General features: G+C 45.8%; 1 protein-coding gene across 1 annotated transcript; it reads left to right on the plus strand.

Annotated features, from left to right (window-relative positions):
• Positions 1 to 1,556: 1,556 nt before the first annotated feature.
• MCYG_06185 (nonribosomal peptide synthetase 4) lies at positions 1,557 to 13,192 on the plus strand (the record flags this gene model as incomplete). Its single annotated transcript, XM_002844175.1, has 4 exons — positions 1,557 to 2,009; positions 2,048 to 8,805; positions 8,848 to 12,961; positions 13,013 to 13,192. The coding sequence occupies 4 exons, from the start codon at positions 1,557 to 1,559 to the stop codon at positions 13,190 to 13,192; spliced, it is 11,505 nt and encodes a 3,834-aa protein (XP_002844221.1).
• Between the last annotated feature and the right edge of the window lie 447 nt (positions 13,193 to 13,639).

Raw genomic sequence — 13,639 nt, forward strand, 5'->3', positions numbered from 1 at the left:
TCTGGAAGAATGAAATGCTCACCTTTCTGATGGAGAATGGAGTACCTATAGTATAATACAATTCCCAAATAAAAAGGCTCTGAGAATAGACTGGGGTGTCGGCAATTTCGACATATCAATTGACTACTCCGTAATGGCATAGTCACCGGAGGCAAACCAGCATGAGCAGGATTCGAGAAGACATCCGTTGCTGCAGCGTCGCTCAGGGATGGCTAGTTCTAGCCTGCTAGAGAGCCTCCTAATGCCTGTTAGCTGAAAGAAAGCAAATCCCCTGGTGATACGACCCTGCTGAAGGATGCGGTCAGCCCCGAACCCCTTGCCCTTACCGCCGAAGGGTTCGCACGGGAATAACTTTGACGATACAAGACCGGCGGAGATAAAGAGGAAGAACAAGGAATACCTACCATGTAAGCTCGCAGGGCTCATTAAATAAGATTGAGGTGACCAGCCTTTTCCGAGTCGCCTGCTGTTGAGCTCTTGATACAGACTACAATTTTCAGCTCCTTCATCGGTCAAATGACTCGATGCTTGCGATCAGGACCGATGGCTCCTACATTACACAGTAGTTAGTTGTATCTTGAATCGACCTTGCGGTACTCTGTACTGTGTTACCCGGCCCGCTCATGCAGGGAGGATTTTGAACTCTGTAAAATGGGGAATATACCTTGTTAATTAATCAAATGGAGATACGAGTACTCCGTACATACATGTATTTGTATAGTTCTGCACGCTAGTTCGAGAGACAGCCTTAAAAGAGCCACCTAATTTACATACCCTGGCGATCTATAGAGTGAAGGGTGGCTTATACAATGAAAATATACGCCCTCTATCATGTTTATCAGCAATCAATATTTCTACAACATAAAATGAGAGAAAACAGTACCGTAAATGTGAGTATACAGCTTTGGTAGTGAAGGATTTGAAGGCATGTACTGTACAAGGAGTGCTTCCTTCTAGTACATAGTAGGTAACATATGAGATGACCCATGTTCGGATACATACTATGCATATCTGCAATGATCATCCCATACTCACACATGTATAATTGGCCAGGGCTGATAGGTGCATCTTAGCTATGTAAAATGGAAATGGACTGGCAAATCCCGGTGGCTCTTTCTCGCGAGTATAGCATCAATTAACCGATGTTGTGGGTCATCGTAGATAGGATCGCTTTTCAACTTCCGCCATGAGGAGCCTGGGGAACGGCCTCTGATAGTTAGGTTCGATCTGATCCTTATATCGACACGTCATTCTGGAGCCGATGCGGAATCCTGTGCCAATGCAGTATGGAGCCCGAGATGTGATGATGGATTGAGGCGAAAATATTGCCGTGTTTGGGCCAACCTGTGGGTGCATTGGGAGGCTGAGATGCAAGTTTGCCAGGCGGCATAGGTATCGGGGGCATGAGCCTGGATATAAAGCGGCTCATCCTTCTTAGATTATTAGAGGAATATAGAATCAGATTTCAATTTCCAGAATAGAGCCAGTGTTCTTTCACGATATCAATTAGACTGTTTTTTAACATATTCCTTGATAAAAAAAAATTGACTGGCAAAATGGGATCATTCAGTCCGACTGGTGATTGGGACCGGGTGTTCGACAAATCAGTCTGCATCTCATTGCCATTCTCATCATCAGTGATGGAGGCACTGAAAAAAGTTGAGCAAAATCCATCATTTTCAACCGTCCATCTCTTCTATGCCGCCTGGTCAATGGTCCTTTCAACGTTGTCGGGAGAAGACGACGTCTCATTTGGTATTTTTGACCCAGCTGGAAGTTCAACAAGGTTGAAGGAATTGAGACTGCTATCCCTTCAGATGGAAAAGGATATGTCTGTTCATGACCTAGTAGCCATAATTCAGACGAAAGGCGAGGGCGATTCAAGGAGCCCGGGGCTTGAGGATACTGTAGAATCGGTGGCACTGCAGTTTGATTCAAAGTATACATCTAACATGGATCAAGAGTACAGTGCTTTGCACATACAGAAGGTAGCAACTTCTTTGATCCTGGTTTGCAAAGTATATGTTTCTAACGAAAAGTCATATAGTGCAACCTGATAGCATGTCTACGCGACGGACAGATCCTGCAAATAGCTGGAAATAACGCATATTATGAGATATCTGCCATTGAATCCATAGCCTCCTGTACGGCCCAAGCACTCCTCTCGATGGCCTCGGATATCAACCGAAACTTGAGCTCCGTCTGTCTGGTCGATAAGGCCGGACAGCAGTCTATCATCTCCCAGAACAACAGAGCTCCGGATGCGATAGAACGCTGCCTGCATCATCTCATCGAGGACCAAGTCAAAATGCGACCGAAAGACGACGCCATCAGGTTCGGAGGCCGTGTGTTCTCCTACCAGGAAATGTATGAGATGAGCTCCAGGCTGGCGGAGCATCTCGTTGCAAGGGGTATCAAACCTGAAACAGCGGTGCCGATCTGCTTCGACAAGTCTGCACTCGCAATCATATCGATCCTCGCGGTGCTGCAGGCAGGTGGAATGTGTGTTCCTTTGGATCCCTCTCATCCGGCTGAGCGGTTGTTGGAGATAATTGCCAAGTGCAAAGCAAAGCTCATCCTCGTATCTGCAAGTCATGCCACTCTCATCAAGCCCCTAGCTGAGCCAGTCATCGTGGAGGATCAGCTGTTCGCTGAGCTTCCTTCGAGCAGCCACAGCTGTCCAGGGCCGCTGGTGGTTCCTGATAGCGCCGCGTTTGTCATGTTCACGTCCGGAAGTACGGGAACTCCCAAGGGCGTTGTGATTGAACATCGCGCGATTACTACCAGCATCAAGAGCAACGCACGATTCCTGCGTATCGACCATCACACGCGAGCTCTGCAGTTCGCCTCTTACACCTTCGATGTGGCAATCGAAGAGATATTCACACCTCTCAGCCAGGGGGGCTGTGTCTGTGTGCCTACAGAGCTGGAAAGAGACAATGGCCTCGCAGATTTCATCGCGAAACACCAGGTTACCTGGGCCGACATGACGCCCACCGTTGCCAGCGCACTGCTGAAGCCAGAACAGGTTCCTAGTCTCCGGACGCTCGTTTTGGGGGGCGAGACTGTCAGCAGCGAGGTTGTTAAGACCTGGAATGACCAGCTGGACCTAATCATCATGTACGGCCCGGCGGAGTGTGCTATCAACTGCGCCGGCAATGACTCCGTGGACTCTAAGAAAGGTGGCCAGCATCTTGGAGCAGCACTGTCCTCTGTGCTCTGGGTTGTTGATCGCAACAATCATCATCAGTTATGCCCCAGAGGTGGAGTTGGAGAACTGCTGGTCGAGGGGCCAATCCTGGCCAGGGGCTATCTAGGAGAGCAGCAGAAAACTGACGGCTCATTTGTTACGGACCTTAGATGGACTGGTGGTGGCAATGGAAGGCGATTCTACAAGACGGGTGACCTCGTCCGCCATAACTACGACGGATCCTTGGATTTTGTTCGCCGTATGGATGGCCAGATCAAAGTCAGAGGGCAGAGAGTTGAGACCGAAGAGATCAAGGCATGCCTGCGCTCTCTGCTCTCCGAAGATTGGAGCAGTACTGTCGACCAGTTGACCATTGATAAAAGACGCGTCTTATGCCTTTTTATTTGCAATGGATCAGCTATTGGTCATGGTGTTCCCGACCTGGATGAGGGAGATTCAGCCATCGCGATGTGTGAACAGATACCAAACTTCCTTGCTCAGCGACTTCCATCGTTTATGGTACCAAGCCTAGTAGTAGCCCTTCGATTTACTCCTACCCTAGCCTCGGGGAAGTTGGATCGACGAAGTCTTCAAAAAGTTGCTGGGACAGTAGTGGCACAGCACAGTCGGACAGACAGAAGCAATGGAGTCGACGTCGATAACTTTACGGGTACCCAGCAGCGACTTCGACACCTTTGGGCTACTGTTCTAAATGTTCCTCTGGAGACGATAGGGAGAGACACAAACTTCTTTATGCTTGGAGGTGATTCGTTGCTAGCCATGAAGCTGGTATCTACTGCGTCTGCAGCCGGAATACACTTCACGGTGAAAGATTTGCTACAAGGTCCGACATTTGGCCAGCTATCACAATTGGTTGAATCCGGAGCTATAGAAGAACGAAGGCAGTACACCTCAACGCTTACTTCATCATCACTAAAGGATTATGAGGTTGCCAGCGTGGAGGCGGCAGAGCAATGCAAAGTCTCATTGTCTAGTATCGCCAACGTTTTCCCATGTTCCCCTTACCAGGAAGGGATATTTGCTCTCTCTCAAAGCATACCAAACTCCTATATTGCCCGGTTTGTATTCCATATCCCTGATACCCTGGATTGTGGACGATATTTCCATGCATGGAAGGATGTAATCTGCGCCCACGAAGTTCTACGAACACGATTTTTTTACCATGAGGGAAAGCTTCACAATGCTGTTTGGGGCACTGCTATAGATCCAATCATCGCTACTGATCTTCACCAGTATCTTGAAAGTGACCAGTCCCTCGCGATGGATATAGGCTCACCCTTGCTGAGATACGCTCTAGTTGGTGACCTAACTACTACAAAATCACTGGTTCTCACAATTCATCATGCTATTTATGATGGATTTTCACTTGACTTGCTACTGGAAGAGGTAGAACTTCGATACAAGGGAGAGACGATTTCACCTGCACCTCAGTTTAGTGAATATATTCATGCCTTAACAGATCACAACGTTGATTCTGACATTCTCTATTGGAGAGAGTATATGGATGGAGCCATGCCTAAGCAATTACCCAGTGGGACCAATATATCTTACAGCAGAAATGTAAAGTCCATATCGAAAGGAAATGCTAGCTTAGAATCTGCCAACTCCGGTGGAACAACAAGGGCAGCGCTCGTGCGGGCAGCATGGTCCATGGTATTATCTCTCTATACTGTGTCGGAGGATGTTGTGTTTGGAGAGATATTGGCAGGGCGATATATAGATCTTCCAGGCATTGATAAACTTATTGGCCCAACTATGTCAACTGTTCCTGTCCGGGTGAAGCTCTGCCGTGAGCTGACCGTACAGGAGCACTTAGATAACATGGCTCTAGATTATCTCAACTCCATGTCTCATGCGCAGATCGGGCTCCAAGGAATCAGGGCCGCGATATCGAATGGGACATTGTGCGACTTTGATACCCTCCTTGTGATCCAACCAAACCCCTTGGGCCACGGAATCCGGGAATGTCCACTTCCTGCATTCGTCGATGAAAGAGATCGATCAACGTTCTCCGTGACCATGGAGTGTACCATGCTGCAGGACAGCGTGGAGCTAGAGGCTCACTACCTCTCTGACAGGATTGATACGGAACTAGTCAAGTCACTCGTTGATTCATTTGTGGATACCGTTGAGAAACTGAGCAAGAACTTGTTGACAAGAATTGAGGATGTTTTACCTGATCTAATACCAGATACTAATGGGCAGAGGACAACGGAACCATGCCCACCAAGAATAAACCGGTGCATCCACGAAATATTCCAAGACAGAGCATCACAGCATCCTGATGCATACGCAGTTGATTCTACATGCCTTTCCAAACCCATTACTTATTCTGAACTTAATGACCTTTCAGATAAGGTAGCTTTATACCTACAGCATTTAGGAATTCAACCCGGAGAGATTGTGCCTTATTGCCTTTCAAAATCCGCCCAAGTCGTGCCGACTTTGCTTGGAGTTCTTAAATCCGGTGGTGCTATTGTAGCACTTGATCCAAGAAACCCAGCTGAAAGAATGACGGAGATTGTCCAAGATACGAATGCTAGGTTTGTTATCACAGAAGAAGAACAAGCAGACAAACTTGATCACCTACAAGACCATGTTCAAATAATTGATATAAAATCTCTCTTCGGGCATGGCATGTCCGGTGAAGTGAAGCCACAGTCTACTCCGACGAGCCGTTGCTATGTCCTGTTTACATCTGGAAGCACTGGTAAACCAAAAGGAATCGTGATTCAGCATTCTGCATATGCTACAAGTGCTCATTATCATGCCCCTGCTATGGGGATAACTCAAAATTCCAGAGTACTGCAGTTCGCTGCACATACATATGATCTTTGTATCGGAGAAATTTTTACTACGCTCCAGGTTGGAGGTTGCATTTGCATCCCAACAGAGTATGAAAGGCTTAATGAGTTGGCAGAAACTATCACGAGTCTTCAAGTTAACTGGGCCTTCCTTACCCCTACAGTGGCTGCCACACTTGACCCAGAAGCTGTTCCCACTCTAAAGACACTCGTCCTAGGAGGAGAACACGCTACTCGCCGTAACTTTTCCTCCTTTGCCTCGAAATTAAAACTCATCAACAGCTATGGACCTGCTGAGTGCTCTATCTGGACTAATTGCGCCGCAGGAGTTAAGCCCGACGCAGATACAGGGAATATTGGCCCAAAAGTCGGCTGCAATCTCTTCGTGGTAGCAAGAGATGATCATAATCAGCTTCTTTCTCTGGAGGAGGAAGGTGAACTGGTTGTTGAATCTCATGGTCTTGCCTTAGAGTACTTATCAGACCCCCAGAAAACAGCTCAATCTTTCATTGCCAACCCTCCTTGGCTCCCAGTTGATCCGGGTCAAATTAGAAGGATATACAAATCTGGTGATTTAGCGATAGCTAACCGCGATGGCACATTTAAGATTATAGGCCGCAAAGACAAACAGGTCAAATTCCACGGGCAAAGGATCGAGCTTGGTGAGATCGAACACCACATCGCCGGGCATCCCGAGATTAAACATGTTGCTGCATTTTTAATCAAAAAAGGACCTTGTAACAATAGTTTGGTTGCTATTTATACCCCCGTGTTATCAACAGTCTCCGAAGTGCACGCAGATATCAAGCTCGTATTACCAAATTTTATTAATCCAGTAAGACGATTAAATTCGGAACTGGGAGAAATGTTAGGGAAATCTATTCCCTCATATATGATACCGCGGTTTTTTATTCCAGTTCAATATATCCCTCTCATGACGTCTGGGAAAATTGAGAGAGCAACTCTGCAGCGATGGGTTGAGTCTATGGATGAGAAGCTTTTTGCTGATTTCTTGGATCTTACATTGGACACTTCGAGCACCGAGACTCCAAAGACTGACATAGAAAAGATACTTCATCAGATGTGGTGTGATGCTCTTAACTTGAATCATAGCCAAGTGAGCATAAGGAAGTCTTTTCTTGAGTCTGGAGGAGATTCCATAAGTGCGATGAGAGTTGCCTGGCTATGCAAGAAGAGAGGAATAATGGTCACTGTTCAGGATGTCATCACTTGCCAATCTATATCTGACCTTTCGTTGCGAGCATTGCGTCAAGCAAAGGATACGCAGGTAACGGAAAGAAATATCGACTTACACCCAGTAAACCCCAACATCCCATTCCATCTATCCCCGATACAAAAACTTTTCTTTGCTTCTGCAAAAGAGACGAGGTTGGAAGAACTCAATCATTTCAACCAGAGCTTTATGATGGAGGTGCGACGAGAGATATCCCCTAATAGTATTGAAAAAGCTGTCATAAAGCTTGTCCAATTGCATGATATGCTACGTGCTCGATTTCAACAACATTCTTATGGCATCTGGGCACAGGATACCACCAATACTATTGAGAACTCTTATAGATTCAATTCGCATACTTTAGACGGCCTCCACTCCATCAGATCATTAGTAGTGGACAGTCAGCTAGCCCTCAACATCTTGCATGGACCTCTGATTTCATTCGATATTTTCCATATCACAGGTCGGCAATACCTCTTTGCTACAGCACACCACTTAGTGATAGATTTGGTGTCCTGGAGGGTTATATTTGATGACCTGGAAGAACTACTAAAAAATCCAATGAGTCAAATTCCGAAAGGAATTCCCTTTCAGCAATGGCTAAATTGTCAGAGAGATCATGCATTCAACAAGTTAGACCCGCCAAATATGCTACCAGAGCTACCACAAAAACCTAGACCTGCGTTCTGGGGAACTGAGTGTGAACAAAATATGTTCAAAGATACAAGAGAAGTTTCTTTTGAGATGAATGAGTTACAAACGGCTCATATACTTGAAACCTGTACCAAGGAACTTGGAATAACACCTTTGGACGTCTTTAACGGCTGCGCCCTTTACTCATTCAATGTTGTATTCCCCGAGAGGATAGAACCAACCCTCTTCAATGAAGGCCATGGGCGTGAACCTTGGTCAACCGATATTGACATAAGTCGTACGGTAGGCTGGTTTACCACGATGTTCCCAATTACGGTTCCTCGAACTACCAATCATGATGTTCTTCTCACCTGTATGGCCGCTAGAGATTACCGCACGAAACTACATTCAAATGGCTGGGGTTATTTTACATCCCGATTTTTACATCCTGAAGGAATTGAGCTATATGGTAGCCAATACCCAGAAATCCTATTGAACTATTATGGCCTTTACCAGCAATTTGAGCACCCTAATTCCCTCTTTCGCCCAGCGGAGCAAAATTTCTATGACCTAGATGTGAATTCTCTTTCCCATCGATTCTCTTTGGTCGATATTTTGATTGGCGTGGAGAAAAACCGTTTACACTTTAATATGATCTTCAACAAGCATATGAAACATCAATCCCGGCTGGATGAATGGGTTAATGCTTATCGGAGAAGCATTATTCAAGTTATTGGCATAGTTACAATGAAGCTAACGACCGGAAACTCCCTAACTTATCCAATTGCCCCGGAAGATCGAACACAATTACACGCCCTACGTGTAGACCCAGAAACTATGGTTGAGGATATTTATCCTTGTTCGCCAATACAAGAGGCTATTCTAAACAGCCAAACCGAAAACCTGGGATTCTATCGAGTCAAGTATGTATGGAGGCTTACTTCATATTCTGGGATTGTTGATAGATGTCGTCTTCTGTCCGCTTGGGATACCCTTGTGGGCATTCATTCTGCACTCAGAACAGTGTTCTTAAATACTGATTCCAATCAGTGTTCGTACTACCAAGTCGTAATCCGGTCGGATTACGTGAGGGAAATCAAAGAAAATCTACCGTACAGCATTGATTTCACCACTAAAAAGAATGAGGATTGCATAATTTGCACGCTGAATATCTCCCATGCTTTAATAGATGGAAGTTCAATCTCCATCATACTGAAAGACTGGGCTTCGGCTTATGATGGTGGCCTTCAGCAAGGAACGAGACCTTCATACCGCAAATATATTGACTACCTAAGTTCAAAGTCTGAATTTGACAGTGCTGCGTACTGGAGGCGATATCTGAAAGGTGTACGGCCGTGTATATTCCCAACAACATATACCACCGCCAGCCAACCGAGAAACATTCACTTAACTCATTCGACTACACTTTGTTCAAGTGCTACGCTTACTAGCCTTTGTCACGCAATTGGGGCCACCTCAACTTCTGTTCTTCTATTTGTCTGGGGTCTTATAGTACGGCACTATGTTGCGATTGATGAAGTATGTTTTGGCTACCTTGTATCTGGTAGAGATCCCTCCGTGGAAGGTGTGGACAGTATTGTTGGCCCTTTTGTACACATGCTTCCTTGCCGATGGAAAGCAATCGCTTCTGATACTGCCAAGGATGAAGTTGAAAGACTTCAAATGAATTTCTTTGAAGCATTGCCTTATCAAGAGTTCAAATTGTCCTTGATGCAAAAGGAAGCTGGGCTTTCCGGAAATCCACTGTTCAATACAGCTCTATCATTTCAACAGAATGCCAGTACATCCCAAAAGCTCGATTCATCCATTCATTTCGAAGATGTTGGCGGAGCGGACCCTTCGGAGTATGCCATTGCAGTGAATTTCGAGGATGACGGAAAGGGAATTCAACTAACTCTTAACTTCTGGGAGAGTGAAATAGAGGAGGACAAGATATCTAATATTGCATCGATGCTGAAAATGGCTTTAAATACATTTTCTGAAAACCCAAAAATCACTATCGCCAGCCTCGATGATCAGTTGCTCAAAATGATACATAGGGAATACATGAAGCGTCAACCACAACTTATCATCCAACCAGACAAGACATGCACTCACTTACTAATTGACAACCATGTTCGAGCGTTCCCCCATTCAGAAGCTATTCGCACAACATCTTCCCAGTTTGCATATTCTGAGCTACACGACCTATCTTCCAGGCTAGCGAGCTTAATATGCAAAGAAACTCCAGCCCAGGATACGGTTGTGGCATTAGGCTTTATAAAGGGTCCCTTGACAGTCATTGCCATGTTGGCTTGTCTGAAGGCAGGCCGTCCGTTCCTTATGCTCGACCTGAGGCAGCCAGTAGAAAGGCTGGAGTATATGTTAGCAGTGTCTGAAGCAAGCCTCCTTTTGTATCAAAAAAATTCCGCTGACTACTCCTTTGATGCCTTCCACACCGTGGCCAAGGCCAGTGTCTCATTCGATGTAATAAGAGCACTACCACAGCTGGAAGAGGAGAAATACTGTATGGATCCGAACGTCCGTGCCTATGTTATCTTTACTTCTGGTAGCACGGGAAGACCTAAGGGAATCGAAGTCACAAACAAGACGCTCTCAAACGGAGTCACAAATCATGCAAGAGCATTAGGGATAGAAAAATCGTCACAGGTATTGCAATTTTCATCCTACAGCTTTGATGCTAGTATTGTTGAAATTATCACAACTCTGGCGACAGGGGGGGTGGTCTGTATACCAACTGAGGTAGAACGGGAAGACCTTCCATCTGCCATCAATTCTCTCTATATAGATACCGCCATAATCACACCGTCTGTTGCAAAGATTCTACAGCCAAACGAGATACCAGGACTGAGGACTCTAGTCTTGGCTGGGGAAGCCATGACAGCTAGTATTCTCGAGATGTGGGCACCCAAGGTCAAACTAATTAACGGCTACGGGCCATCAGAATGTTGTGTTTGCTGCTCTGCTAGTGAAATGAGTGTGAACTCGGATCCACGGTGCATCGGACGGCCACTAGGGAGCCATATATGGATTACCAACTCGCAAAATCATGACCTACTAATGCCTGCTGGAGAAATTGGGGAACTGGTGGTACAAGGGCCCATTCTTGCACAGGGCTATCTTAAGGACCCTGAGAAAACCTCTGATGCCTTTGTCATTGAACCCAATTGGATGAAGCTGATCCCAAACCCGACTGGAACTCCAAGACGCATCTACAAAACAGGTGATTTAGCTTGTTTGCAAAGGGATGGGACGCTCCTATTTATTGGGAGAAAAGACACACAAGTCAAGATACGAGGCCAGCGTGTGGAACTAGGAGAAATCGAGCAGAGGCTTTCGCTCCTATACACTAACTCGAACTTGATTGCAGCGGTTCCCACAAAAGGCCTATTCAAAAAGCAAATTGTCTGCATTCTCCAGGTGACAGAAAGCCTTACAGTAAAAGATACCGGCAATGATATCATTCCCCTACAGGCACACTTAGTGACGGAGGTACGTGAACAAGTCAGCAGAATTTGTTCGAATCTAGAAACAAAATTGCCATCGTACATGATTCCAAGTGTATGGCTCGGCTTCAGTAAAGTCCCACTTCTGCCTTCCGGGAAAATAAACCGATCAATCCTTCATTCATACCTGAACGAAATAGGTGAGGAGATGGTCTCTCTGGTTCGGCTTGATAATGAACCGGAAGAGATTGATTGCGATCGCCCTCTAAATGAGAGAGAACTACATTTCCAGCAACTATTAGGCAAACATTTCGGTTGTGATTCAATGTATATTGACATGACCAAATCGTACCTAGCACTAGGAGGAGACTCTATCTCTGCTATGAGGTTCATTTCATCCTGCAAAAATGAAGGCAAAACGTTTCGTCTTCTCGAACTGCTCCAAGCCCCGAATATGCTTCACATGGCACGGATGACCTCTGAAGTTATTCCGGTGAATACTTCTAGGGCTAGCAGCATGGCTATTCACAAGTCTGATACTGGTCATTCCACGAAGAACTCAGAGGAAGCAATCTTTCCATGTTCAGATACGCAGATTTCAATCTTGAAGAGCCAGGTTAGAGACCCTCGCCTTTATATTGCAAAGGCTGTCTGGTTGTTTACCACCCATGATGGATATCTCGACGTCGGCCGGTTACGCGATGCCTGGATTGAATGTGCCAGAAAGTCAGATGTTTTGAGGGTCAGGTTCTTCGAGGTTGATGGAACATATAAACAAATCATTAGCCCAGAATCGCTCAATGATCCAACCATTATAGCGTCGGAGAGCGCAGACCCGTTGACAAGCTTAGTTAGCCACGGCCCGATTACCTGTGGGGGAAATTCACCACCGTGCCGATTTTTGATCATGCCAGTCGATAAAAAGAATGCTCTCTGCCGCCTTGATATCAACCACGCCATTACTGATGGTACCTCAATCTCAATACTCCTTGACAACCTGCTAAGTGCTTATCATCGTAGACCGACATTCACTGAGGATGGATTTCGACAGTACATCACACGCTGTTTAACCAACACTACCGGCGATTCTTCCATATACTGGCAGAAGTATATGAAGTCCATGCCAGCCTGCAACCTGAACGGTTTTAGGCAGAAAGAAGCTTCGCATATTCATACTCTCGGCTTTGACACCTCAGCACAGGCAGCTGAATCATTCTGTAGGCAGCGTGGCATTACACTCTTCAGCCTTCTAGGACTGGTATGGGCAATGACCCTTTGCGCAGAGACTGGATCTTACGACGTGAGCTTTGGATATATAAGTTCTTGCCGAAATGAGCCCTGGGAGGAAGACATTATGGGACCTCTGATCGCATGCCTACCATGCAGAAAACATCTTCGTGGCGCCGAAACCATCAAGGACGCACTGAACGATCTGCAAATAGACTTCGCGCATGGTTCACAGGCCGGCCAAGAAGGCTCGGGACTTCGGCTATTTGACGCCCACTCTCGAGCGTTTAATACGCTTATCAATTTTCGAAACTTCGCCGAAAGTTCCCATACCGATATAACAGACATTAAAGTCAAGCATGAGTTCAGTCAGGATCCAATGGATGTAAGTTCCGATATTTGTCCATTGTCATGAAGCTCACTAACCTTTTTCAAGTTCGATGTCGTGTTCAGTGGTCACGTAGACAAAGATCGGATAGTTCTTGAACTATCAACCTGGCGCGAAAGCGATGAGGCGACTCAGCAGTTGCTAAGGACCGTGCAGGACATCTTTAAGCAGATAACCCAAGAAAAATCGGCTACAATAGATGGTATCTTGAAGTCCTTCAGAAAATAGCCGCCGCGATAGACATGTGCAGTGTGCATTCCACATTACATACCCGTGAGTGACTGCTCGCCAAAAGACAAGAATGGAATTTCACCAGGTATTTGTCTATTTATTATCTCCTAGGTTAAATGTGGGTAGCTTGAATAGACTGGAGTTACGATGATATATATAATATGTAAACTTGTCCATCCTCACTGAAGTACCAAGGCAAGGTAAACTACCAAGTACTTGCATGATATCAAGAGCGTAAAACCTAGGAGTCAGTTATTAACTTGCGATGCCTTTGTACCAACAAGCCCTCGAGCCTCAGGGGCGTGAATAAATAAACATAAATGAGCAAGAGTAGCAAGCAACGACCTTGTTGCTGAACGCCCGGGAACACCATACAATTGACCCTCCCCACCTCTTTTTTTCCCATGCTAAAACAGTACAGAACCCCGGTCCTAAAGTGCAATG

Source organism: Microsporum canis, genomic scaffold (genome assembly GCF_000151145.1).
Source record: "Microsporum canis CBS 113480 supercont1.6 genomic scaffold, whole genome shotgun sequence".
Taxonomy (NCBI): Eukaryota; Fungi; Ascomycota; class Eurotiomycetes; order Onygenales; family Arthrodermataceae; genus Microsporum; species Microsporum canis.